The 23596-nt window shown below is 60.3% G+C and overlaps 2 protein-coding genes across 7 annotated transcripts; one reads left to right on the forward strand and one right to left on the reverse strand.

Annotated features, from left to right (window-relative positions):
- Positions 1–1085: 1085 nt before the first annotated feature.
- On the reverse strand, positions 1086–4186 carry HRAS (HRas proto-oncogene, GTPase). 2 transcript variants are annotated; one of them, XM_081062810.1, is made up of 6 exons: positions 4012–4147; positions 2628–2788; positions 2271–2449; positions 2026–2185; positions 1885–1939; positions 1086–1460 (listed from the first exon to the last, which is right to left on the reverse strand). In XM_081062810.1, exons 2-6 carry the CDS (start codon positions 2736–2738, stop codon positions 1426–1428), a joined length of 540 nt encoding a protein of 179 aa, XP_080918936.1. In that variant the 5' UTR covers positions 2739–2788; positions 4012–4147; the 3' UTR covers positions 1086–1425. The 2 variants fall into 2 exon arrangements, with proteins under 2 accessions (XP_080918936.1, XP_080918935.1); XM_081062809.1 differs by lacking the exon at positions 1885–1939 and having other exon boundaries at positions 4012–4186.
- Positions 4187–4320: 134 nt separating this feature from the next.
- LRRC56 (leucine rich repeat containing 56) lies at positions 4321–23502 on the forward strand. 5 transcript variants are annotated; one of them, XM_081062174.1, is made up of 16 exons: positions 4337–5010; positions 5504–5645; positions 5754–5845; positions 6140–6259; positions 7218–7334; positions 7780–7955; positions 11051–11138; positions 11699–11759; positions 19239–19335; positions 19411–19605; positions 20219–20402; positions 20718–20894; positions 20972–21036; positions 21251–21393; positions 21621–21739; positions 22621–23502. In XM_081062174.1, exons 6-16 carry the CDS (start codon positions 7791–7793, stop codon positions 22941–22943), a joined length of 1617 nt encoding a protein of 538 aa, XP_080918300.1. In that variant the 5' UTR covers positions 4337–5010; positions 5504–5645; positions 5754–5845; positions 6140–6259; positions 7218–7334; positions 7780–7790; the 3' UTR covers positions 22944–23502. The 5 variants fall into 5 exon arrangements, with proteins under 5 accessions (XP_080918301.1, XP_080918302.1, XP_080918300.1 ...); XM_081062175.1 differs by having other exon boundaries at positions 4321–5645; positions 6121–6259; positions 7218–7339; XM_081062176.1 differs by lacking the exon at positions 5754–5845 and having other exon boundaries at positions 4334–5010; positions 6121–6259; positions 7218–7339.
- The last annotated feature ends 94 nt before the right edge of the window (positions 23503–23596 follow it).

Below are 23596 nucleotides of genomic sequence, written 5' to 3' on the forward strand. Positions count from 1 at the left end.
AGGGGGCCCCAGACATCGGCTTTGAGCCACAACACTACGTCTCTTTCCCCTTAACACCTACCTGGGCCACCCCAGGGCCCCAGTGGCAGGCGCCACGCAGCCTGCCAAAGATGGAACCATGGGGCCCAGGACTCCCCTGCTGCCCCACACACATGCACAGGAAACTGGATGCCAGGGTCTACAGAGGGAAAGGTGGTCCCAAGAGTGGTGCCCCCAGACCCCTGCCAGCCAACAGCCCACCCCGATTCTTCACACTGGCCTTCCCAAGGACAGCAGTCCCCTCACACAGTACTAGTTCCTGAGCCAGAGGGGTCTGGTCTGGCCTGGCCTGCACATGGGCCGTGGGTGGGCAGGGGCACCATGAGCCCCCCGCAAAGCCAGGAGAAGGACTGAGCCCCGTGGCCCTGCCAGTCCTGGATTCTGGCCTGAAGCAGGGCAAGCCCTCTTGGAGCAGTATGTGGCCAACAGTGACCTGAGGTAGCTCTGGGAGCAGCAGGCCACCCCAGCGACAAGGTGGCAGTGGCAGGCGGGCCAGCCCCATTCCCACACAGGGCAGCAGGGTTGGCCACACTCAGGCCCCGAGCGGCCACAGCACAGAGCGGGCAGAGGCCCAAGGCCAAGTCAAAGACACTAGAGTCTGGCTCCAAGAACCTACCAGCTGCTGCCCCCGGCTGCGCTGGGGCCACTGGTGGTGCAGCACCAACCCAGCAGGCCGGGTCCGGCTCCCTGTTGGTCATCAGCTGCCTTTCAGGGTCCCCAAAGCTCAGGAACTGCAACCCCCCTGGAGTTGGCAGCCTCACAGGTGGCAGACACCAGCCCCCCCGCCCCGTCTGGTTTCAGCGTTTCCTAAGCAAACCCCCCTCCCAGGGGGACGGGATGCGCCCTTGGTCTCCATTTGCCCCTCGCCAGTCAAAGGTCAGTGAAGTTTTTGTGGTGAAATGCAGACCAGCTGGGGCTCTGCTGAAGGCACCGGACGCCTTGGGAGGCAGAGTGCCTCGGCCACGCCGCACAGAGCTGAGGGTGGCACCATGCCTCCTGGGAGGCCACACGCACCACAGCCGCCCAGCCTCAGCCAGATGCCAGGGTCAAGACCATCAAATAATTTACTGCATTCAACCAGTGCCCGACGGGCCAGGACGGCTGGGAGGAGTAACAGCTGGGGCACCGGTGGCATCAGTTCACGACAGTCTGTACAAAGCGTCCTGGGAGGTCTGCAGTCACTCTGTCCACCAACCCCGGGCTGGCCGGGCTCTGGCAGCACTTCCTTCCTCCCCTCCCCCTAGCATCCGGCACCTCCAGGCCTGCGCCCATGGGGGCGGGCACAGGGGACGAGCGGGCACTCAGGAGAGCAGGCACTTGCAGCTCATGCAGCCAGGGCCGCCCTCATCTGGTGGGCTCAGCTTGCGTAGCTTGTGCTGCCGGATCTCACGCACCAGCGTGTAGAAGGCGTCCTCCACGCCCTGGGGAAGAGGGCCGGCTCAGCGGGGGAGGCCCAGAGATGAAGGGACCCCGCCACGGGCTCCGGCAGAGTCCCAGCCCCTTCCACGCCCGCACCCACAAGCAGGGAGCCGGGCCTGCTCACCCCGCAACCCCAGGGCCCCCATCAGACACCTGCTCCTCAGCAGCTCCCCATAGGGCAGGGAGGCCCCAGGTCTGTGCCCACGCTCATGTGAGCTACTGCCTTGTGCCCACAGCCCACTAAGGGGACAGGGCCGATAGAGGACCATGGGGAGCTCTGGGGGAAAAGGGGCTGGGCCCCAGGGTCACCGCTCCGGCCTGGCTCAGGGCAGCTCTCTCCAGGGATCTCCTCCTCCCCCTGGACCTGCTGCAGCCCAGACCCCGGCCCTGGCCTCCCTCGCTGCCCTGCTGTCCCGGGAGACTTACAGCGCGAGGGGCCGCTGGGTCCCGGGGTCCCGGAGCTGGAGCCAGAGCGGCTGCCCTGTGTCGAGGGAGAGGGGCGGTGAGCACGGCTCCCTGGCGGGGCGGGCGGGGCCCTGGCTACAGGGGGGCAGGGAGCCAGCTCACCTGGCGCGTCTTGGCCGAGGTCTCGATGTAGGGGATGCCGTAGCTGCGGGCCAGGTCCTGTGCCTGCCGAGCCTCCACGGTGCGAGCGGCCAGGTCACACTTGTTCCCCACCAGCACCATGGGCACATCGTCAGAGTCCTTCACCCGCTTGATCTGCTCCCTGCAAGGAGAAAGGTGTGAGCCACTGGCAGGCTGCGTCCAGGGCGCCAGACGGGACAGGGCCTGCGCAGGTGCTGGCCGCTCACCGGTACTGGTGGATGTCCTCGAAGGACTTGGTGTTGTTGATGGCGAACACGCAGAGGAAACCCTCGCCGGTGCGCATGTACTGGTCCCGCATGGCGCTGTACTCCTCCTGGCCCGCCGTGTCCAGGATGTCCAGCAGACACGTCTCCCCATCGATGACCACTTGCTTCCGGTAGGAGTCCTGTGCAAGGACACTGCTTAGGGACCCCCACCCCTCCTGGGACGCAGTATGTGCACCACGAACCCCTCCCTGCCCCTCTTGTGCCCCCAGATCCGAGGACGAGAGTCCCCCTCAGTGCAATGGGCAGAAAACAGCTTGTGTCAGGATTAGGGCTGGGCGGGGAGTCGGCCCCGCTCACCTCGATGGTGGGGTCGTACTCGTCCACGAAGTGGTTCTGGATGAGCTGGATGGTCAGGGCACTCTTCCCCACGCCACCAGCACCCACCACCACGAGCTTATACTCCGTCATGGCGCCTCCAGGGACTCAGCGTGAGGCACTGTGCAGGTGTCCTGTCCCACCTGCCGAAGGAACCCCATCAGCCATGCCAGGCCCCACAGGGCAGGCCTTGAGCTCTCCGGGCCAGTCTGTCCAGGCCTGCCCTGCCCCTGGGCCCCAGCCTCAGGCATCAGGGTAGCAGCCGAACAAGGCTGACCGCTCCCCTGTGGCTCCTGCAGCCCAGGGCTGGGACAGGGGTCCTGCATCCAGCTGCATTTAATGGCTGTGAGAGGCAGGAAGCTGGCCCCCCAAGGGCAGGACTGACAGCTGAGAGCATCTCCCAACCACGCACCCAAATTAGAAGTTGCTGAATAGGCAGAAAGCCCGAACTGGAGGCGCCCAGGCTGAGGTCACCAGTCCCCCTCCCTAAGGGAACAGGTCCTGCCACGGTGGAGCACACAGCAGCGTGCCCAGGCAGGCCAGTGCCAACCGACGACAGGTTCCAGGCCCCACTGGGCATGTTGGTGCATTCGACAAGTATTTACTGAGTGCCCACGGCATGCCAGGAGCTGTTCCAGGCACAGGGTGACTGGCAGGCAGAAAGACCCCCTGCCCTCCTGGGCTCAGCTTACGCTCCAAGGAGAAGACACACCAGTTAAACTAAAGGAAACCCATGGGGCCTGCTGCCATGAGCAGTTCTGAGAAAACAAGGCAGGTGAGTGGGGAGGCCGAGTGGGCCGGGGGTCCCTGGTGAGCACGGACTCGCAGACAAGACCCACAGGAGGTGTAGGGCAGGGAGACAGGTGGGACAGAGAAAGGGTGTGGGGCCAAGGCCCCCATCCACCCGGGGTGTCTCCAGTTTCTGACGTTTAATGAGGGGGTGCCCTTGTGAGCAGTGGACTTCCTACAGCCCGACTCGCCTGTTGGGTGCGATGGCTGCAGGGTGCCCGAGCTCTTGGGAGGGGTCCTTGGGACTCTGGCGGTGGGAGACCGCTCCTAGCGCATGGCCACGGGTGGGCCTCGGCGCAGGGGAACCGCGCAGCCTTCCTGAGGGCACTTGTGGGGCCCCCAGGAGGACAGAGCCAGGGGCACGGAGCTCCAAGCGCTGGCCTGCCGAGGCCGAGTGGCTGCCACGCCGCCCTGCCGCCCCCAGCCCCAGCCGCAGCGCCCCGCCCGCGGCTCACCTGCGCCCCCGCGCGCCCGCGCGCTCGGCGAGGACAGCGGCTCCCCGCCCCGGGCCGCTCGGCCCTGCCGCCCCACTCCAGCGCCCCCCACACCGGCCGCGGCCGCCCCCCGCCGCACTCACCGCTCACTGGAGCGACAGCCCCCCGGGCCGGGGCGGGCGGGGGCGGGGGCCGGGGCGCGCAGCTCCTCCGGCGCATGGGCTCCGTCCGCGGCGGGTGCGGCTCCGGCTGCGGGCGGCCGGCGCGAGCGCGGGAGGCGGACACTCAGCCGGGACCGCGCACGCCCCGCCCTGCGCCTGTCCGTCAGCCCGGCGCGGCCTGCCATTGGTCGCAGGCGCAGGACCCCGCCCCAGTACCGCCCTGCCCTGCTCTAGTTGGCCGAGCGATCCGCCCGTCAGAGGCCGCGGCCGGGCGGGGCTTCCGGGGGCGGAAGGCGCTGAGGGCGGTGCCGGGCTGGGTGGCCCTCGTGGGCCGCGGCCTTGGGGGCTGTCTGAGCGGGCGCGGAAGGAGAGCGAGGGCGCTGCGGTCGAGAGTTCCGGGGCGACGGCTTCTCCGGGGAGGCTGGGGGTCTCCCGGGAACAAGCCGGACTCCCGGGAAGATAGGGACCGTAGGGGAAGCGGGCCGGGGGCCGGGTGTGGACTGGGGTGGAGTCGCCGGCTACCGGCTCGAGCCCCGAGTTGCTCGGGGAGCCCTGCGCCGGGCTCTTGGGCACCTCGACGGCGCGCACACCGAGTCCGCGACGTCGCCCCTGTGGCCCTCCCTGCGCGGCGCGGCGCAGTCCACGGAGGGGCCCCTGTAGCGGAAGAAACAGCCCTCGGGGAGGGCGGAGCCCGCAGGGTCAGCACTGCGGACGCCCCTGGGCTCGGTCCTAGGGACGGCGGAGGGGCCGCCGGAGCGAGGGTCGGGCCGCGCCAGGAGCCTAGGACCTCCAGTGGCTGGGGGCCCGGCTGTCCTGCACCCCGTCCTCCGCAGGTAGCTCCGGAACGGCCGCCTCTTCCATCCCAGCACGCCTGGCAGCTTCGGCAGGGATCTTGGGCGGGGCACGGCGGTGCGCCCGGAGGCAGGAGCTGCAGGAGCTCGAGCGCCTGGGCTGGGCGCGGGCATCTGAGCCCGCGGAGCTGTGAGTGCGGCTCAATCTTATCTCGTACGAGGGTCTTGCTTCTCACTTGCCTAGCGCGCAGCCCGGCTACGGGCTCCGAGGAGGGGTCCTTCCCCGCACCCCCTCACCACCAGCCTTCCCCAACTTGGGCAAAGCCTGCAGACTGCCGGCCCGCCCAGCTCCCCCCGAATCCGATGTCCGGCCCTGCAGAAGCTCACCTTGTGGCCCAGTTAACAAAAGGTGCCCAGCAAACCCAATCGGAAAGTTGCCATAGGGGTATGAACTTAAGTCTTCCCCTACCCAAAGCACAAATGTGCATATGCTTGCGGCTTTCGAGACTCAAAAAGGCAAGTTTGTAACATTTTTAAAAATTGCTAAGCAACGCATAAACACACCCTCCTTATTTATTTACAAGAAAGAATACTCAACCTGCTCTGCTCAGCCAGCACCCCTTCCATCCCTCTCCCTTCCCGCGCCGGCTCCGGTGCTCTTACCCAGAGCTCACCCACTGCAGGCCTTGACCTTGGCGGGCCCCCTGGGGACCCGCACTACAGCGCCGACCCCACGTGTCGTGGCGGTGTCGCGTTGGCTGTGCCTTGTACTGTGCCGAGGCTCCGGGATCGCTCCACATGCTCGCAGACGCGAAGCAAAGGCAGGTAAATGAAAGGGGGGGGTGGTGTCCCTTGTAAGCACGGACTCTCTGGCCTCCTCACCAGGTGTCCAGGTCTTCACTGCCCTGGTCCTCAGGGGGTCCTTTCCCACAGCGCTTCCTTTTGCGTGGTATCGGGTCACACTTGTCAGCAGAGGTAAATCCCGTCCTTGGAAGGACCCTCACAGCGCCTCCCACCAGAGAAAGGTGGGCGCAATTCTCCACCACTGATCGCCTTTGCAGGGGCTGACACCTGGAGGGTCGGTACCCCACATCCTAGCCTGACCGCTTCTCACTCACGCCCCAGCACCCTTCGCAGTCGAGGAGCGAGCTCCCACGTGTGTGAGGGACTGTACCTGGGGCGGGGCTCCCACGCCCCTTCTCGCTGGTCTGCCATAGCAACCGTTGCTAAGGGGTGTGGCTCGGCCCCGCAGAGCCAGGGAGATTCCCGCGGCTCATAAATATTTGATTATTCAAATGAGGTCCTGCCTGCGTTGCCAGGGCGCCCAGGCCCGAAGCCCCGAGGCCGGAAGAACAACCTGGAGTCGCAGAGAGAACCTGGTAGCGGAGGGCGCCCAGGGCCGAGCCCCACAGGCCGGGGCACCGGGGCTGAGCCCTCAGGTAAGAGCCCAGTGTGCCTTTGGGTCGTAGGCCTCAAGTCTCGCTATCTCCCTGCGCCAGAGGGCAAACGGGCCGAGAGGCCGCAGCGAGAATTAAGCAGCAAAGCCAGTGAGGGACTCAGTGATGTCCACAGATGTCAAATCTGGTCTCCTGAGGACCCTACTTACAACCCCTGGCTGTGTTCTGAGGGGCTCCCAGTCACTGGACGGGAGGAGCCCCAAACCCTGCCCCTGGGGAGAGCTGGAGGCAGGGAGCAGACTTTGGGGGGGGGGTTTCTCCCTCGTGGGGAGTGGACCCTGTCCTCAGAGCCCCTCCCTGTACGGTGAAGGATGGAGAGGTAGAGGGGACCCTGGGAGCCAGGCCAGGGCTGTGAGGAGGCCCCCAGCTGTCCAGCTTTGGGGCTTACAGAGTGGTAGGGCAGGCTGGGGACAGGTTTGGTCCAGTGCATGAATGTGAGGGGACAGTGTCTGGAGGGGAACCACAGCTTCCGAACCAGGTCCTGCCTTGGAGCCCAAGACCTTTGGGCTAGACTGGACAGATACTCTGGGCCCAGTCGTGGGCAGGACCTTTGACCAGCAGCTCAGGCGCAGAGGGGGGAAGATGGTGGGCTCAGCCCTCAGTGCTGCCCGGTGGCAACCCAGGGCCACAGCCTGACCGGCCCATAGCCTGAGGCTGGCAAGCCTGAGGCAGGGATAGGTAGTCTTCCCATGGGGCATGTTGGTGGGGTCCTCTAGTGAGGGCAGCAGACCCAGGACTCCTTGGAGAGAGGGGAGAGGGAAGTGGGCATGTGAATGAGGCCCAGGCCTTTGCATTGGAATGACCCCAGTGTCACTCACCCACCTGGCTATCTTCCTTGTCACCTGGGCCAGGGCCCCTGTCAGGGTGGTAGAAAGGACCTGAGGGCCATGTCCCAGGCTGCCAGCCCCTACCTCCTCTGCACCTGCTCGTTTCTGGACAGGTGACCTGGGCCAGGAACTGGCCAACCTGACTCTCTCTTGCATCTGCCACCTGGACCACATGCTACCCCCCTTGCCCAGATGTTTGAGTCACAGCTGGAAAAGGCAGCTGCCTCCAGGTGAGGTCAGTGGGCACAGAGGTAGGGTGGGGGGAAATGTCTACCAGCCTGGTCCTGGGACACGCCCCCCCAGGCTCAGGGACCAGCAGATGAAGGATGTATAGCTCAGGGTCCGAGGCCAAGGCTTGTTTCTGGTCAGTGGGCGGCTAAGCATGACCTGAGGCCAGCACCCCAGGCTCACCGCCCAGTGGGGCCTCAGATGGGTGGGCCTGGCGTCAGTACCCCTCATGTGGCCCCTGAAAGGTGGGCAGAAACACCGGGAGGGTGACGTGCTCAGGCAGCGGCTGTGAGCTGAGGCTGAGGGCAGAGACTGTGAGGTCCCCAGGTGGACAGCCTTTTCCATGGTGAGGAGGTGCTCAGGGGGTTTACTGTGTGTGGAGACACGTAGGGGCTGTGGTGCCGATCGGGGAAGAACAAAGGCTTAGCCCTCTGCCTATCCTGGCAGGTTGCATGTGAATGGACAGGGCCCAAGGGCCTCGGCCGAGCTCGGCCAGTGTCCAAGTACGGGAGCTGAGCTGGCATGGCCGGCACAACCCCCGCCCGCAGAGCAAGGACCCTGGCAGCCGTGGGAGTGGCCACAGCGAGCGTCTCTTGGAGGAGTACCTGTCACCTGCCCGACTGGTGAGTGCAGGGGATGGGGGCCTGCATCGGTGACACTCCAAGGCTGATGTCCAGCCTGTCCTGTCTCTGGCCCTTCTGGCCTTGTCTCTTTGATAGATGCCCTTGTCCCACTGTGTCCCCAGCACTCAGGCCATGGAAGGGACTGAGCCAGGCAAGATTCCACAAGTGTTTGCTGAGCACCCATTGTGCTCGGAGGATCCTCTGTGAACGTCGTGGAGCAGCAGACGTTCTGCGGGGAGACGAGGTGCAAACATTCAAGCACAGGGCACACTAGGTGCGAAGGGCCAGGAGTAAGTGAAACCACAAGCTGCTAGGGTGAAGGCTTCCTCCCAAATTTGCGGTGAGGGGTCACTGTCACCCCCACCTCGCTGAGGCCCAGCAGGCTCTACAGAGCCCAGTGACTGCCGCTGCTTACCTGGTGACCCCACTGGGCAGCCCTGTACCTCCCCACACCCCCATCTTGCTTCCTGGCCATGCTCCTTGTGCACCTTTGGCTCAGGGCGCTGCCACTGCCCAGGGCCTCCCTCGCCACTCCCACGCTTACATAGGGTGACATGCACAGGGGGAGGGATTCCTTGGAGACTCCTTGGTGACGTGCCCACCAACATGCAGCCTGGCGGCCTGAGGTCCCCGCCCACCTTCCTGACCAACTCGGGGGTTCTATACTGGTCCATACTGGTCCCTGCAGGTGGGTGGAACATTCCCGCCCCTGGCCCCTCCCACAGGCCCCTGGGTGTATGTGGCCCTCCAGGCACACCTTCCTAGTACCCCTGTCCAGCATGGAGCTGTCAGCATGAGCTGTCCCATCAGAAATGGTCCACCCCCCAGCTTGACCAGCCCTAGGAACAGGCAGGCTCAGAGTGTGGCCCCATCCAGGCCGGTCCTTGGTGCTTTTGAGGTCTGGGTTCAGAAATGACAGACAGATGCGTTGGAGGGACCAGGGTCCACAGAGTTGGAGTGCTTGTCCTGTCCCAGACCCCCCTGTGGTTGTAGGGGGCCTGGGCTACACTGAAAACAGCCTGACGCTGAGGGGGCTCTGGGCAGCGGCTGGTCTGTGCACGGGCGGGAGCCTCCTCTGGTGGACAAAGCAGCTGACTGGGGACAGAGTGTCGGGGACAGGGCTCCATCCTTCTCATCCCCACCCTGGACAGCAGGACAGAGTGTCACTGAGTCCAGCCTGACCATGCCCAGGGAGTGCCAGGAGCAGGACCCAGCAGGGCAGCGACCCCCATGGCACCTGCTGGGCCTACAGGTGGACCTGGCCTTGTTGCGTGCCCAGCACCACACACCAGAGGCCTCACACACCAGGCCAGCCTAGGACAGACCAAGCAGGGCCCCCTGAGAGCCCTTCGGGGCTGGAAGTGACTTCGCCCCTCCCCAAAGTTGAGGAGAGGGGACAGGTTCAGGCAAGGCAGCTGCAAGGTGGGTCCTGTGAGCCCAGGGGGCATCTTGGTGGTGTTTGCTGTAGACAGTTCTGCTGCTCACGGGGGTGTCTGTCATTTCCTTTGCGTGTCGTGTTCATTCGTGGGGGACGGTGTCCGAGTAAGTGCGGGCATTGGAGCCAGTGTGGTCACTGCATCCTCCTTGGGCCTCTCCTGGGTGAATCATGGTGACTCAAAGGCCGTCTGCAGCTGGCCTTGGGGGACTTTCTCCCCAACGCCTGGTCCCCAAGGTCTCTGTCCCTGTCACCTGTGGCCACGTGGCGCTGACCACAAGCCACCCAGACTCTGACTCCAACGGCAGGCGTCCCTGCTCAGGCTTAAGAGTCTGCAGGAGTCTGATCCAGGCAGTATGTTGGGGTCCGGCTAGGACCCAGGCTGACGGAGCCGCCTGGGGCTGCCCTCATGGCTGAAATCCGGGTGTGGGCAGCAGGCCAAGTACAGGCACACGCTCAGGGGCTCGCCTCTGGAGGACTTGTCTCAGGGAACCCAGCAGGCGAGATGGCCACGTGGCCCCACGGCCAGCCTGCACTGGTGGGAACGGCCACTCACCGCTTGAGAAGGGAGGCGGGGAGCTCTGGGCTGTCACTGTAACACCCACTGGCGGAGTGTTTGCCAGGCCGTGTGCTGGGGACACACCGTGGCTGGAGCCCACTCTGTCCCAGGTGTGGCTCCTGTCCACCCTGGGGCCTCCTTCCTTGTCACCGGCTCCTGGCTGTGTGGACGTGGTTCACATGTCTGCCCCAGACGGTCATGGTCACCCTTGTCCAGGTCGCAACCAGTGGACCCAAGTCCACGTGGTTTTTAACAGGTTCAAGTCCCGCGGAAGTGAGGTGCCAAAAGCCACACCTGGGCTGGTTCCTAGGGCTCCCGGGGGACCCGACTCTCCCCTCCTGAGAACCCCCAGGGGCTGTAGTGGCACGTGGGCCTGTCCTGGGCTCCTCCCTGAGGCTGAGTCTGCCTGGGTCATTCTAACTTCAAGCCCTCCTCAGCTTTTCCTTCTGCTGATTGGAGTTCAAGGCCACACCTTCCAAACTCTCTCTGAACGCTGCCCCTTGAGGCACCTCATCCAGTGCCGTGGCCTGTGGCCCTCTCACTGCCCACACCTTGCTGGGGCCTCTCTGTCACAAGTTCATCGTGTGCATTTTTTCTGCCACTGTTTTATCAAAAATTCCATTGTCGCCTGACCTGGTCCCCTTCTTTCCAACTCTAGTAACTGTCAACGTCACTCCTCCACCCCAGTCCCCAATCAGTGTCACGTTGTATAGTTGTGTTGCTTTGGGCCCCACGTTTGTGTGTCAGCTGTGACCGTGGAGAGGCTGAAGCTCCGAGCAAACACCACTCACAGCCCACGGCGAGTGGACTCGGCCATGCTCTGCACGACTGGCCCGGCCGCATCGGTTCCTTCATGGGTCTCACCTGGAGACAGGCCCCCAGGGCAGGCCTTTCCCTGGCAGTGGTGTCACCTGCCAAGCTGAAGTACAGCCTCTGCTCACGTCACACACACTCAGAGCCGTCCACGGCCGGTTAGCATGGACAAGGCAGGGAAGTGTCTGCCCCTTGCTCCAGCCCCGAGGCCAGCGGTTGCGATGTCAGTGGGAGGGAGGGAGAGGCCGCTGTGTGGTGCCCAGCACTGACCACCCTCGGCTTCTGCAGCGGGCGCTGGCCCAGATGCCTGACCTTCGGCTGGTCAGCACGCTGGAGATGTGTGTCGATACGCGCGAGTACAGCCTGGGCAACTTTGGTGAGAGCCTCTGCCTGTCCACTCCCGCCCCTTTCAGGGCCAGCTCACTCGAGCCCTGCCCGCCAGGCTCTGGTCTTCAGACCAGGGCACGCCCCACGGGTGAGCCCTGCACTGCTCTGTGCAGGGACTGGGGACTTTCACAGGGCCAGGGCCCTGTTCTTTGTAGGAGTCAGTAGCTCAGAACCCTTTTCCTGGGGACTTGTGGGCAGGGACACCGGCCAGGTATCCCTGTGCCCTGCACCCAGTGCTACTAGCACTGAAGGCTATGATCTGGGGCTGCCTGGGTCCCATGGGCGGGCCGTGCAAGGTGGCTGGGGGCAGGGCCCAAGCTTTGGACCCCCCAGAGTCCAGTGGCCTGGTGGCCTCCCGTGTAACCCTGTTGGTTCATAGGCACCTTGCACACCCTGCCCTTCCTGCTTCATTCGAGCCTGGTCGCAGACAGAATTGGTGCCACTGGGCCTTAGAGTGGCCAGTGGGCAGCAGGGCCAACGGGCGCCAATGCCTCTGGAGGGTGCAGGTGGGCAGGGGGGCAGTCTCCGACCTCTCCCTGTGGCCCACAGGGCTGCACCTTCCCAGCCTCCGCCAACTGAAGTTGAACGGCAGCCGCCTGGGCTCTGTGAGGTGAGTGTCCCTCCTGGGGACCACAGGGGCAGAGAGAGGGTGCCCCACCCTGACTGGGGGCAGGGTCCTACAGGGGCTGACGGGACAGGACGGCTCAGTTAGGCCGAGGTCTATTCCAGGTGGGTCCCCATTGAGAGGCCCCTGGTGTCCCGCTGGCTGTATGCCATCCTTCTGGCCGGTTGGAAACACCCACCGAGGGGGACACCAGGGTGTGAGGTCAGGGTCAGTGTGTCTGATGAGGTCTCCAAGGACCACCATGCTGGGTGTGGAAGGCACCACTGACCTTTAGTAAAGGGTCCCCAACCAGCAGGGCTCTTGTGGACACCCCAATACCTACCAAAGCTTCAGGGCTTGGGGGGGGTCCCGTACCAGGAGGGCCAGGATGTTAGGGGTCGAGCTGGTGCCTTGAACACATAAGAAGAGCAGATGGGCGTGGCCAGTGCGGGCAGACCCCACGTGCAACAAAGCAGCACTTCCGTCCCTGACTGAAAAGGTGGAACCCACAACTAAGTGCGGTTCATGGCTGGGTTGAGCTCGTGGGGCTGGAAGGAAGAGCGCACTTCATTGTTGGTTTCTGAGCACAACGGGTTTCATGAAAGGCCTGCTGTTGTGGGCGGCGGGCTCACCACAGGAGACGGGTCACCCAAGTTCCAGACAATTCTCCGGGTGTCGGAAAGGCCTCTGGAGCCCCATCCAGTGGTTGCCAGGTGAGGCAACGTGGGCCCTTCCTAGGCAAGCTCACTTTCCATGTTTCCCTGATCTTCCTTATTTACACCGATGTTCACTAAAGAGAATTTCACAAAGCACTGGAAGCCAGGACACAGCGCGTTGGTGCTCAGTGGGCAGAGCTGGTGGCCCCAGGCCCCTGCCTCACAGTGTGCCCTGCAAGGAAGGGTCTGGAAGACGGGCTTCAGAAAAATCTTTAATACACGCGTTAGTGAGACTCTCATAGCTGTCACTACTTGAGCTTTAACACAGGCTCATTCCTATAGCGTCAGGCTCACAAATTAGCTCAAAGACCAAAGAAGGTGCATAACAAGCACATGAAGGATGAAAGCCATAAGAAGAAGTGGAAGATATTATAAAATCCAGAAATATGATACACCATCTGGAACAAAACAAAATACTCAATTCCAAGGAAACATGGGAAAAAACAATTCCAAGAAAAATGATTAGATCATAAAGGTTACGGAAAGGTGTTGTGTTCCTTGATGACAACAGAGGAAAATGTCATGGATTTTTAAGTCCTCTCCGTTACTGAATCCCAAAATGGCCAGACGGTGTTTGCCACTGATGGAGACAAAAATGTGAACAAGGAAACCATATAATTAAATATGACGAGCCAATAAATCAGTAGAGATGTAAACACATTAAAGTCTCAGGCAGTATTATCAGGCTGGGGCATCATTTTAATGTCCTGGCGGCCCGTCCATCAGAAGCTGAGACGGAATTCAGCCCCTGGACATGTCGCTGGTGTGAAGACAAGTGTCCTGTATAAGGGGCTGCTTTCCAGCCATCGGCGGGGGCGGGCGAGGCCCAAGCTGGCCCCCTGTGCTTCTCCAGCATTTACTTGGTACTAGCTGTGCGGGGGTGAAAAACACACCCACAATCTCTAAGCCTCCATGGCGAATTTTGAAATTGTTAAAGTAACTGAACGGACAGCTTCCTTCTCAGTTGCGAGCATTTCTCCTGTGACTGAGGGTCGGGCCCCTTCCCTCGACAGAGCACTGCCTGTTCAGGTGGGTTCTGCCCGTTCCTCGTTGGTCCTACTGTGTTTCCCCGAAAATAAGACCGGGTCTTATGTTAAGGTTTGCTCCAAAAGACTCATTAGGGCTTATGTTCAGGGGACATCCTCCTGAAAAATCATGGTAGGGCTTCTTTTTCGGTTAGGTCCTATTTTCGGGGAAACACGGTAGGAGTTCTCTGCACAGCCTGGGTGCCTCGTAGCCCTCGCCAGACTCCTGCCCGCCTCCCGCCTCCCGCCTCCTCCCGTTAACACTGACTGTGGCAGCTTCACTTACACAGAAACATGCAGTTCTGGTTTGTTCTGACCCGTCGGTCCCAGCCGGTGCTTTGAGTGTGACCCCAAGGTCCTGGAGAGACTGTTCCCTCCTGTTTGCTTCATGGGTTCTTTTTACATGCAGTCTATAACCCAAGTGACCTGCGAGGGCAGCTTGGATTGCGTGCCTTCTCCCAACATCACCTGGCCGGTGTTCACCGTCCCTGCAGGTCCGCGTGTCGTGTCGTGTGTTTGGCGTGTTCACGGGCTGTGTCTCGTCTGCTGGTTCCTTCCAAGGAACCAGCAGGTTCCTTCCAAGGCTGGGAGGGGAACCCATGCCACTCCCCGCTGGTGGTTCCACACCAGCACCACGGTGCTGTATGCTTCGCGTTAATGTGGGACTACCTGACACCCTCATCTAGGTTTTCCTCTATCATCCAAGTGGACATAGCTGTTCTGAAGACTTGCTCTTGCATTTGAACTTCATAGTTTGTCAGGTTTCACACTCACTAATCTTTCCAGAATTTTGGTTTTATGGAACTAAAAGAGGGTTCACATGCCAAGGTGGGTTTAAGTGACATGCGCCCACAGATACGGTACAGCTCTCACTTGAAGTCCTTAAACTTCTCTGCACGGTTCATCAGTTAGGATGGTTTCAGTTGCGAGTTACTGAAACCTGTGTCCAGCGGCCTAAACAATGAGAAGTTATTTATTCCCTTGGGGTGCGCTGCGGGCCTCCGTCTGTTGCAAACCCTGAGAGAGCCTCTGCGAGCAGGACAGTGCACAGGCCCTGCCTCCCCGGGGACAGACAAGAAGCTCGGCTGGCTCTTCCAGCCACCCCCCACCCCAGTGGGTGACCCCTCACCCTCATGTGGGTCCTTCACACTGTATGGTGGCTTCTGTGGCCACGAGCACCCTGAGCATTGGTGGGGTTGCCAACAAAGCCCCATGAGCCCTACGGCCAGTTCTGGAGGCTAGAGGTCAACCTCAAGTGTCCGCAGGGCTGGTTCCTTCCAAGGCTGGGGGGGGAACCCATGCCACTCCCCGCTCCTCCTCAGTGGTGGCCGGGGATCCAGGGCTCCTGGGCTTCTCGATGCGTCAGCCTGTCTCTGACCTCGTGTTCACGCGGCGTTCCCCCTGCGTGTGAGTCTGGGTCCAGGGTCACCTCATCTTGATCATCTGCCACGACCCTCTTTCCAAGTCAGGCTACTCTTGGAGGTGCTAGGGGGTGAGGACTTCAACTCAGGAATGGGGGTGGATACGATGCAGCCCCTCCAAGGGAATGTGCTTCCCGTGTCCATTATAAAACGAAGCAGTGTTCCCAGCCTTCTTCCTGGTTTCTTTGGCCAGAACTGTGTCATGTGTACACTGTCCTACACCAGCCACTAGCACGGGGATGCAAGAACGATTGGAGGGGGCTATCCAGGGACGGGCAGGACACCAGCCCCTCTGAGGCCAGGGCTCCCTGAAACCTGAGCCACATTAATTCCCACGGAGTTAGAACATTTCTACAAACACGACTATTTCTGTTTCTCTTGTGTTTTCTGGATGATTGTTGCAAAGGTAGAAAAACACTATGTTGATTGAGAACAGGATTTTTTAAATCAGTAAAACACTTGATATTTACAAATGGGTCTATTATATCTGGAGGTATTGTATCTTTGTTTTGTGTTTAGCAGTATTGCCAAACGCTCCCATTAATTCAAATAATTTCTTAATTCCGTTGGCATTTCTGTATTGATGATCACATTACCAGCAGATGATGAGTGCCATCTCTCACGTCCAATCCTCATGTTTCTTTTTCTTGTCTTATAGCATTGGCGAGCACCTGCTAACCAGTGTTACAAGGAGCAGTGAGACTGGCAGCATTCCTGCCTTGCTCCTGGTCTGAATGGCCACGTGTCTCAGCTCCTCTGCATCTGCCGACATGTCAGAAACTGATATTTCTCCTTTAGTCTGTTAGTTAGTGTCCTGGGCTCCTTGCATGGCTCTGTGATGGTGATTCACCCTTGCGTTCCTGCAGTGACACTACTTGATAATGCCAAATTATCGTAACTTGACTAACATTTAAATAATATTTGCTTGGCAGTTTTCTCATCAGTTTTCACGAGTGATAGGCCTTTAATTCCCTAGTGTTATACTCCTCTGGTTCTGCAATCTCCCTTCATTTTTCTTTCCGACTATTCTACATTTTAAACTTCCTGTATATGAAATGATTGCAGAAGACAGAGATTGTCTATTCCACGATTGTTCGTTAGAACTTACTTTTAAAACTGACCCAGATCTGGGGACATTGGGGAGGAGGCAGTAATCCCCATTTCATTTCTTTAATGGTTATTAGTCTAACCAAGTTTTCTATTTCTTTTGGTGCCAGCTTTGTCTCGGTTTTCAAAATGTTAGTATATACGTTGTTCATACTGGTCTTTTATTGTTTTACTGTATTGCTATGTCTATAACTATTCTTGTTTTTAAATTCTATATACTCATTTACATTGTCTCTCTTTGTCCTTGATCAGTCTTGCCAGAGGCTTGTCTATTAATTTTTTAAAGCCTCATCTCCAGGCTCTGTTGATATCCCCTATGGTTTTTTTTTTTTCTGGTTGTTGCTGGTTCTACCCTAATTGATTACATCTTCATAAACTTTTTGTTATTTGCTGTTGTGCTTTTCTAACTCCTTGAGCGGAATGCTTAACTTAATTGTTCCAATCATTCCAGTTTCTTGATAACTATACTAAAGATCTGCATTTCTCTTTATGTACAGCTTTAGGCAGGCTTCCACATGTTGTGTATGTTTTGGTTTTTGTCATTAGTTCCTAGTATTTGGTAATTTTCCTATTCAATATGAAATGAGACAAAATCTATGAGTTACTCCCAATCTTTAGTCTTCTACAACAGAAGGGTTCCCTGTTTTCAGATGGGCCGGTAGCTGTGCAAAGGAATCCTGAGGTTTCCCGAGTCCTTTGCAGCTAGGTATGGCCATGTGTCTTGGGTCTGAATCACAGGTCACAGGCAGAAAGACTTGTGAAGATTCTGAAAATAAATGCAAGGAAACAACAATACCATCACAGAAATGAAGACAAAAGTGAACAAGATCCTCAGGAAACTCAGTACAAGACATTGTATGGGAAGAGAAGAATGATAAAGATGAGGAAAATTAATGTCCATGAATGGGGCTTCAACAACCCCAGAGTCAGAGGGCAGCCAGAGGAGGTTTGACATACACCTAATTATATTCTTTGAAGGAGTAGACCAAAATAACACAACAGAACGAAGAGTTAAAGATTAAAGAAAACTAATCAGACATAAAAGATAACTTTCATCTACAGAGTGAAAGAAAAAATTGACACTGAATTGCCAACATGGAAACGTGTCCTAATCAAGTTACTGGACTTCAAGATAAAGATAAAATCTGGGGTGTGTGGGTCGGCCGGTTAGCCCAGTTGGTTAGAGCGCGGTGCTCTTAACAACAAAGTTGCCGGATTGATCCCCACATGGGCCACTGTGAGCTGCGCCCTCCACCACTAGGTTGAAACAACTACTTGACTTGGAGCTGATGGGTCCTGGAAAAACAAATAACAGTTTAAAAACAAAATAAAATTTGGGGACAGCCAAAAAGAGAGATCAAGTCTTCTCTTAAGGACAAAAGCAAGGGAGTTTTCCTCAGACTCTCCACAGAAACACTCAAAGATATCTGCACAGACTAGTGGAGAGAAGGCCCAAGCCCAGAACTTCATACATAGCCAAGGGCTGTCCAAGCACAAGGCAGCCAGCATTTCTGCATGAATTGGAGAGCGAGGGAGATGGTTTGATTGGCTGCTCTTGAAGAAACTACTAGACACACATTTCAGCCAATTCAGAGATGATTGGAAAAGCCATTTCAAGCAATAGACTGGGGATGTCTGTGGAATTAAAGGACAAAGACACAGCCAAGGTGGAGCGGAGGACGACAGACAGAGACTTAAAGACAGAACAGACAAGTTGGCTAGTGGATGAGACACAGGTGCAAGGGGATTTGAGAACCGGAAGAAGTACCTGAGGAAATTGCCTGCCAGGCAGAAGCGGGACGCCTCAGAGGGAAGGTGCCGTATTCACATGACTGAGGGGAGGAGACAGCCTTCTAAGCTGGGAGAAGAGCAAGTGCCAAGTGTGGAGGCCTGAAGGTATGGGGTGCGCTTCTGGAATGCAGGCAGACACGGCAGCCAGCCCCCAGGAGACCTGTGCACTCTGGAGTCGCACACGGCCCACCTCCTGCGACAGGTCCCCAAAAATCCGGTGGGGAAGCCCCCACATCGGTGTCCCTAATGGCTGAATGCTTCAAACCCTCACTCCCAGTCTGAATGTCCAAAAGCTACTAATAGTGTGAGTTAAAAGATTAGGGTACCTGCAGCATGAAAGGGAAAGGGCAAAGCCAAGCCGGCAGATCGCAGAGGAAACAGAGGTAGGGCAGAGCGGGGTGGGGGGGGGCGGTAAAACTCCCACAAATCATCAACTAAGATTCTGAGAGGCATGGAAGAGGGCATGGCTTCCTTGCATCTCTGAAACAAGAACGGCGTGCTATGAGAAAAGGTCAGGAAACAAGGATGATGATGAGCGCCTGGGGATGAAGCACACGAGACCCGTTACCAGCAACGTTGGAAGACAAGGATGTCTCCCAGAGAGCAGGAGAAAAGGCAGAGATGGAAGCGAGAGAAGAGGTGAGAACACGAGACCCGCTCTCAGGACTAGCAGGTGAGTGGCGGAGCTCCAGGTGTGAGAAGAGGGAGCATGGAGGAGAGAAAATGCCAAAGAAAGAATCTCCAGACCACCCCAGACGCTGATCAAAGGATACGCAGCAGTGGGTCCGTGACCTGTCAGCAGACGTGGGGCACCCAGGTCGAGAGGACTCTGCAGGCAGAGGGGGCCCAGAAGGTCTGCCCCTCCTTGTTGTTCTAAGGTGGGACAGCTCTGGCCTGCCCACGTGCAGGGCAGCAGCTGGCAGACGGGGGACAGCAAGGGTGAGGATCAGACATGGGCAGGGGACTGGTCCCAGGAAGAGGTGGGGGAGGCCTTGCAAGAGCAGCTGGCCGGGGTGGGGCTGTAATTTGGGGGAGTTGTCCATAGAAAGGCCAGGGGAGACAAAGGGAGGGAGAACACCTGGCTGAGCCCACCCCACCCCTGCAGCGGGCAGCAGGTGAGGCTGGGCTGAGCTGTGCAGCACGAAAGCACCTCCCTCGGCCAGGCTCAGGCCTGGTTAGAGAAGGTGGGGCATTCTGCCTGTGCCCAGTCTAGGGGGCTACAGCAAGGAGGGAAGGCGGGGAGGTGAGTATAGAGCCCATCCTGCGGCCTGGAGTGCCAGGAGCCACCGTCACACCTGCCCCTGCACCTGGAGACAGCCCGACGTGGGTGGTGGCTGGGCACCGGGCATGGCACAGGGCCGTCATGGCTGCAGACAGGCTGTCCAGCCCAGCAGAGCACTGAGCACCCGGCCCTGCCCTCTGCAGAGACCTGGGCACCTCCCTGGGCCGCCTGCAGGTGCTGTGGCTAACTCGCTGTGGCCTGGGGGACCTGGACGGCATCGGCTTCTTCCCAGCCCTGAAGGTGGGTCTGCAGCGCCCTGCGCTTGGGGGCATGGGGGCCCAGGCTGGCCCAGGCTGAGGCCCCTGTGCCCCCCAGGAGCTCTATGCCTCCTACAACTGCATCTCGGACCTCAGCCCGCTGTGCCTGCTGGAGCAACTGGAGATGTTAGACCTGGAGGGCAACGGCGTGGAGGACCTGGGGCAGGTGTGCTACCTGCAGCTGTGCCCAAGGCTGGCTACACTCACCCTGGAGGGCAACCTGGTGTGCCTGCGGCCAGGCCCCCACAACGAGGTGTGTGCGGTGGGCGCCCAGCCAGCAGTGTGCGAGGCAGGGCAGGCTCTCTGGGCTCAGGCCCCGTGGCCCCTGAGCTTCTCTTGTGTCGCTGGAGGTCTGGCAGCTGCCAGTGCGTCCTCCTGGGCTCGGGTCAGGCCCCACAGGGCCACGTGCACACATGCCCCGTGGAACCAGGTGTGCTCTGTACATCTCCATATAGAACTGTTCTCTCTCTCTCTCTCTCTCTCTTTCTCTCTCTCTCTCTCTCACACACACACACACACACACACACACACACCTCACCCTGCAGGCCTGTGTGCACCCACTCAGCTGCTTACACCACCTGCCTATTAACTGCTGCTTAGCCAACTGGGCCGAGCTCTAAGCTCAGAGCAGCTCCCCAGGCCAGAGGGCACCATGGGGCACTGGCTATGAAGCTAGACAGTGAGATCGTGTGGGGGACAGCCCACAGTCCCCGATGTCCCTGGTGACCCAGCAGCCTGGCAGGGTAGGGCAGCCTTACCAACCCCAGCTCCCCTCCGCGCCCCACAGCGGGTCTGGGGCTTGTGGCCCCAGGATACCGCTGGCCTGAAGGGCCGCCCCACGCAGGCCTGCCACCCCTCCCCCTCAGGTGCCGCTGGGCTATAGCTACCGGGCAGAGGTGCGGAGACTCATCCCCCAGATACAGGTGCTGGACGACGTGCCAGCCACACTCACAAGCCCGCCAGCCTCCCGGAAGCTGGACCAGGACTGGCTCATGGTGAAGGCAGCCATCCAGGAGGGCAGGGTCCTCAACGGCCTGCTCCCCACTCTGGGTACGGCAGCCACCCCACCTGGCTTGGAAGTCTCGCCCACTGAGCCTCAAAGAGGTCTGCAGCCCTGCGCCCCTTTCCTCCCAGAGATGGACAGCTGCATGTCACATCACTTCTCAGCCTTAACCCCTGTCCCCAGAGCTTGCACACCTGCCCCCAGGCCAGGAGCCTCCCCACCCACCCACAACCCGTGGGCTTCAGGACACACAGATGTTGGCTGGTGGGGCCCCCTGGTCTGTGGACAGTCTTGGCGGGGGGAACTCTTAGGCTGGCCAGCTGACATGGTCTTGGTGACTTCTGATTTTGACCCTCGGCCAGATCATCCCCATGGAGACCCCATTTGGAGACTCGGCCCTGAGCTATCCCTGCCTGAGACCCAGCCCCAGGCCCCCGGGCCCTGGCCCCTGGCCCTACAGGTCCCCGGAGGGCCCCTACCCGAAGACCTGCTTCCCAAGGACGTGGCCCCAGGGGATGACGCCAGCAACCTCACCCATGGTAACTGACCCACCTCAGCGTGGACTGACCCTACACCCATCAGCCCCAACCAGGCCCAGCCACACCTTCTTCTTCAGGCGCCGGCCCAGTCCTCTGCGGGAACCCCACCAAAGGCCTGCGAGAGCGTCGGCACCAGTGCCAGGTGCGCCCTGCCTGCCAGTGCACCTGGGCTCTTCCGGAGTGGACCAGTATCCGGGCCTGACTGCGCCACGCTACGGCCATTCCAGGGCCAGGGCCCCAGCTCTCCCACACCCCCCGCGGATAAATGTCTCTCTGCCCCCAGGCTATTGCCCACCTCGGCCTCCGCCCCCCACCCCCGAAGGCCATGCCCCCAGACCAGCCCTTTCCCTCCACAGGCCTGGAAGCCCACAGAGCAGCTGCCTCCACAAAGGCTGGGAGGCCTGGCCACCAATGCCTGTCCTCCAGGGCCTGACCCTGCAGACAGCCGTGACGTCTTGGCATTGGCTGCACTTGAGGCCTGGAGCGGCCCGCGCCTGCGGTGGGTGCCTCCCCTGCAGGGAGCCCTCCCACCTACCCTGTATGTCCTGTTTGTGGGGGTCATGGCTGGGGCTGCCGTGGCTGAGCAGTCACTGGTCCTCAGGATGGTCAGAGGAGCTAATTCTGGGAGCCTGGTGCTGGGGTACCATCCAGGGTCACACTCATTTGGGACTGGCTGGGGGGCCAGGGCTGCAGCCTCTCTCCCTCTTCCTGCCTCCTCCCCCATAGGCAGCTAGAGTCCTGGCAGGAAGGGGCTAAAGTCCCCCGGGGTCCACACAGGGACCCTGAAGAGCAAGAGGATGAAACCAGGCCCAAGACGTCCTCCAGCCCCCTGAACCTGGCCCCAGGTACTGAGAGTCCCCACATACCGTGTCAGGATGGGGCCCTCATCTCAGACCAGTCCCGCTTCCTCACCCGGCTCTGAGAGGGGCAGGGACAGGGGGGTCCTCTCCTGGGGGTGGCTTGAGTAACAGTGCTGAGCACAGCAAACCCAGGGCTGTGAGGCACACAAGCCTCACCCAGCAGGCAGGGCCTGGAGGCTTCCTGGAGGAGGGTCCGACCAACTGGTGGAACAGCTTGTGGGTGAGCCCGGAAAGGGGCCACTGCAAGCAGGGGCAGCAGGGGTACAGGCTGAGGATGGCCGAGTGACCCTCTGGTGGGGGGCATCAGGAGGGGCTGGGATGGAGCAGGGTCATGGCTGGGGAGCCTGTGCTCTTCCAAGGCAATGGGTGTTGCCTGGAAGGAGAGGCCAGAGAGGGCGGGTCCTGAGATCTGCTCATGGGGGGGGATCAAGGGCCAGCAGGAGTGGCAGGAGTGGTGACAGTGGAGACTCAGGAAAAGGGAGTCCCGGGGCTCCCACTCCAGGCTGGGTCCAGGTGACCACGGCCACATCTGCCCCGTTTGCCCTGCTGTGGGAGCTGAGGCCTGGCAGTGCAGCACAGCCACCTGCCTGGGATCAGGCCCTTGGTGCAGAACCCAGTGACCTAAAGCCAGAGCCCAGGCCTGTGGCCTCTGCCTCCTCAGAGGTGGGTCCTGTCCCAAGCAAGGCTCAGAGATCATAGAGATGAGAGAGCACAGGAAGTGGGGCAGAGGTGCTGACTGGGGGGAGTGGTGTGAAGCGTTAGGGGAGGGGCCACAGTGGACACTGCCTCTCTGCCCGTGGTGACCCCCACCTGATGATTCCTTGGGGGGGGTACCTTCTCTGACATAGTCTTCCCTTATTTTCCAGAGCTTTCCAAGACCTTGGGCTATTTCCTGCTCCCCTCTCCCCCCAAGCTTCCCATGGCACCTGATTCGAGCAGCCCCTGGGGATCCACAGACCTGCAGTTCCGGGGGCGTCGGCTCAGAGCCCTGGGCAGCTCAGGGCCTGGCCTGGATCAGGGGCTGGCTGCAGTGGCTGCTCTGAGATCCCTGGAGGGGGTCTCAGGCCCAAGCCCTAGAAACCAAGGATGTCCAGGCCCAAAGCCAGCACCAGATCCAGCAACCAGACACCCAGCCCTCCGGTGCCTGCCACACTTGAACCCTGTCACCCCAGCCCAATCCCACCCCTAGTCCAAACCCCACCCACTGCCAAGCTGCCCAGGACTGTGGCCAAAGGGCCCCCCTTAGTGATGGGAGCCTCATGGAACCCAGAGCATCTGGGTAGTTGTGTTGGGGGGGTGGGAGGTGGGCCTGGCACAGGAGAGGCCCCTCGGTGGAGGGAAGTGGGGACCTGCACCACCAGGGAGGGAGCACAGGTGAGAGCCTGGAACAGCCCAGCTCCCCACTGCTGGCCCAGCTGCCCACGGCTTCCACAAGGCCTGGCCTTCCCGGGAGGAGCGGTCAGAGGAGCAGGCCTGGAAGAGGCTGGGTGGGGCCCAGGCTGGGTGGCCGAGCTGTGCCTGTCCAACCCCTGGCAGGCCCCGCAGCCACCGCTGGGCCACTGTTGTTTCAGCAGAGGCGCTTGCCCAGGGCGGAAAAGAGTGTAAACCAGGCCTCCCATGCCTGGAGGATTTGTGGGGCTGGGGGGTGGCAGGATACCCAGAAACCAAGCAAATCATTTTCGACTCAGGTGCACAGAAATGCAGTTTACTTCGTAGGTGACGCTGGTTCAGTAAATTATGCAGCTGGCACTGCCTGACTCCCACGACTCTCTCCCGCCTCCCGTGCTGGCCCCGCCGCCGCCGCAGTCACAGAGACGGCCGGTGAGCGCAGGCGCCAGAATT

This window comes from Rhinolophus hipposideros, assembly GCF_964194185.1.
Source record: "Rhinolophus hipposideros genome assembly, chromosome: 10".
Taxonomy (NCBI): domain Eukaryota; kingdom Metazoa; phylum Chordata; class Mammalia; order Chiroptera; family Rhinolophidae; genus Rhinolophus; species Rhinolophus hipposideros.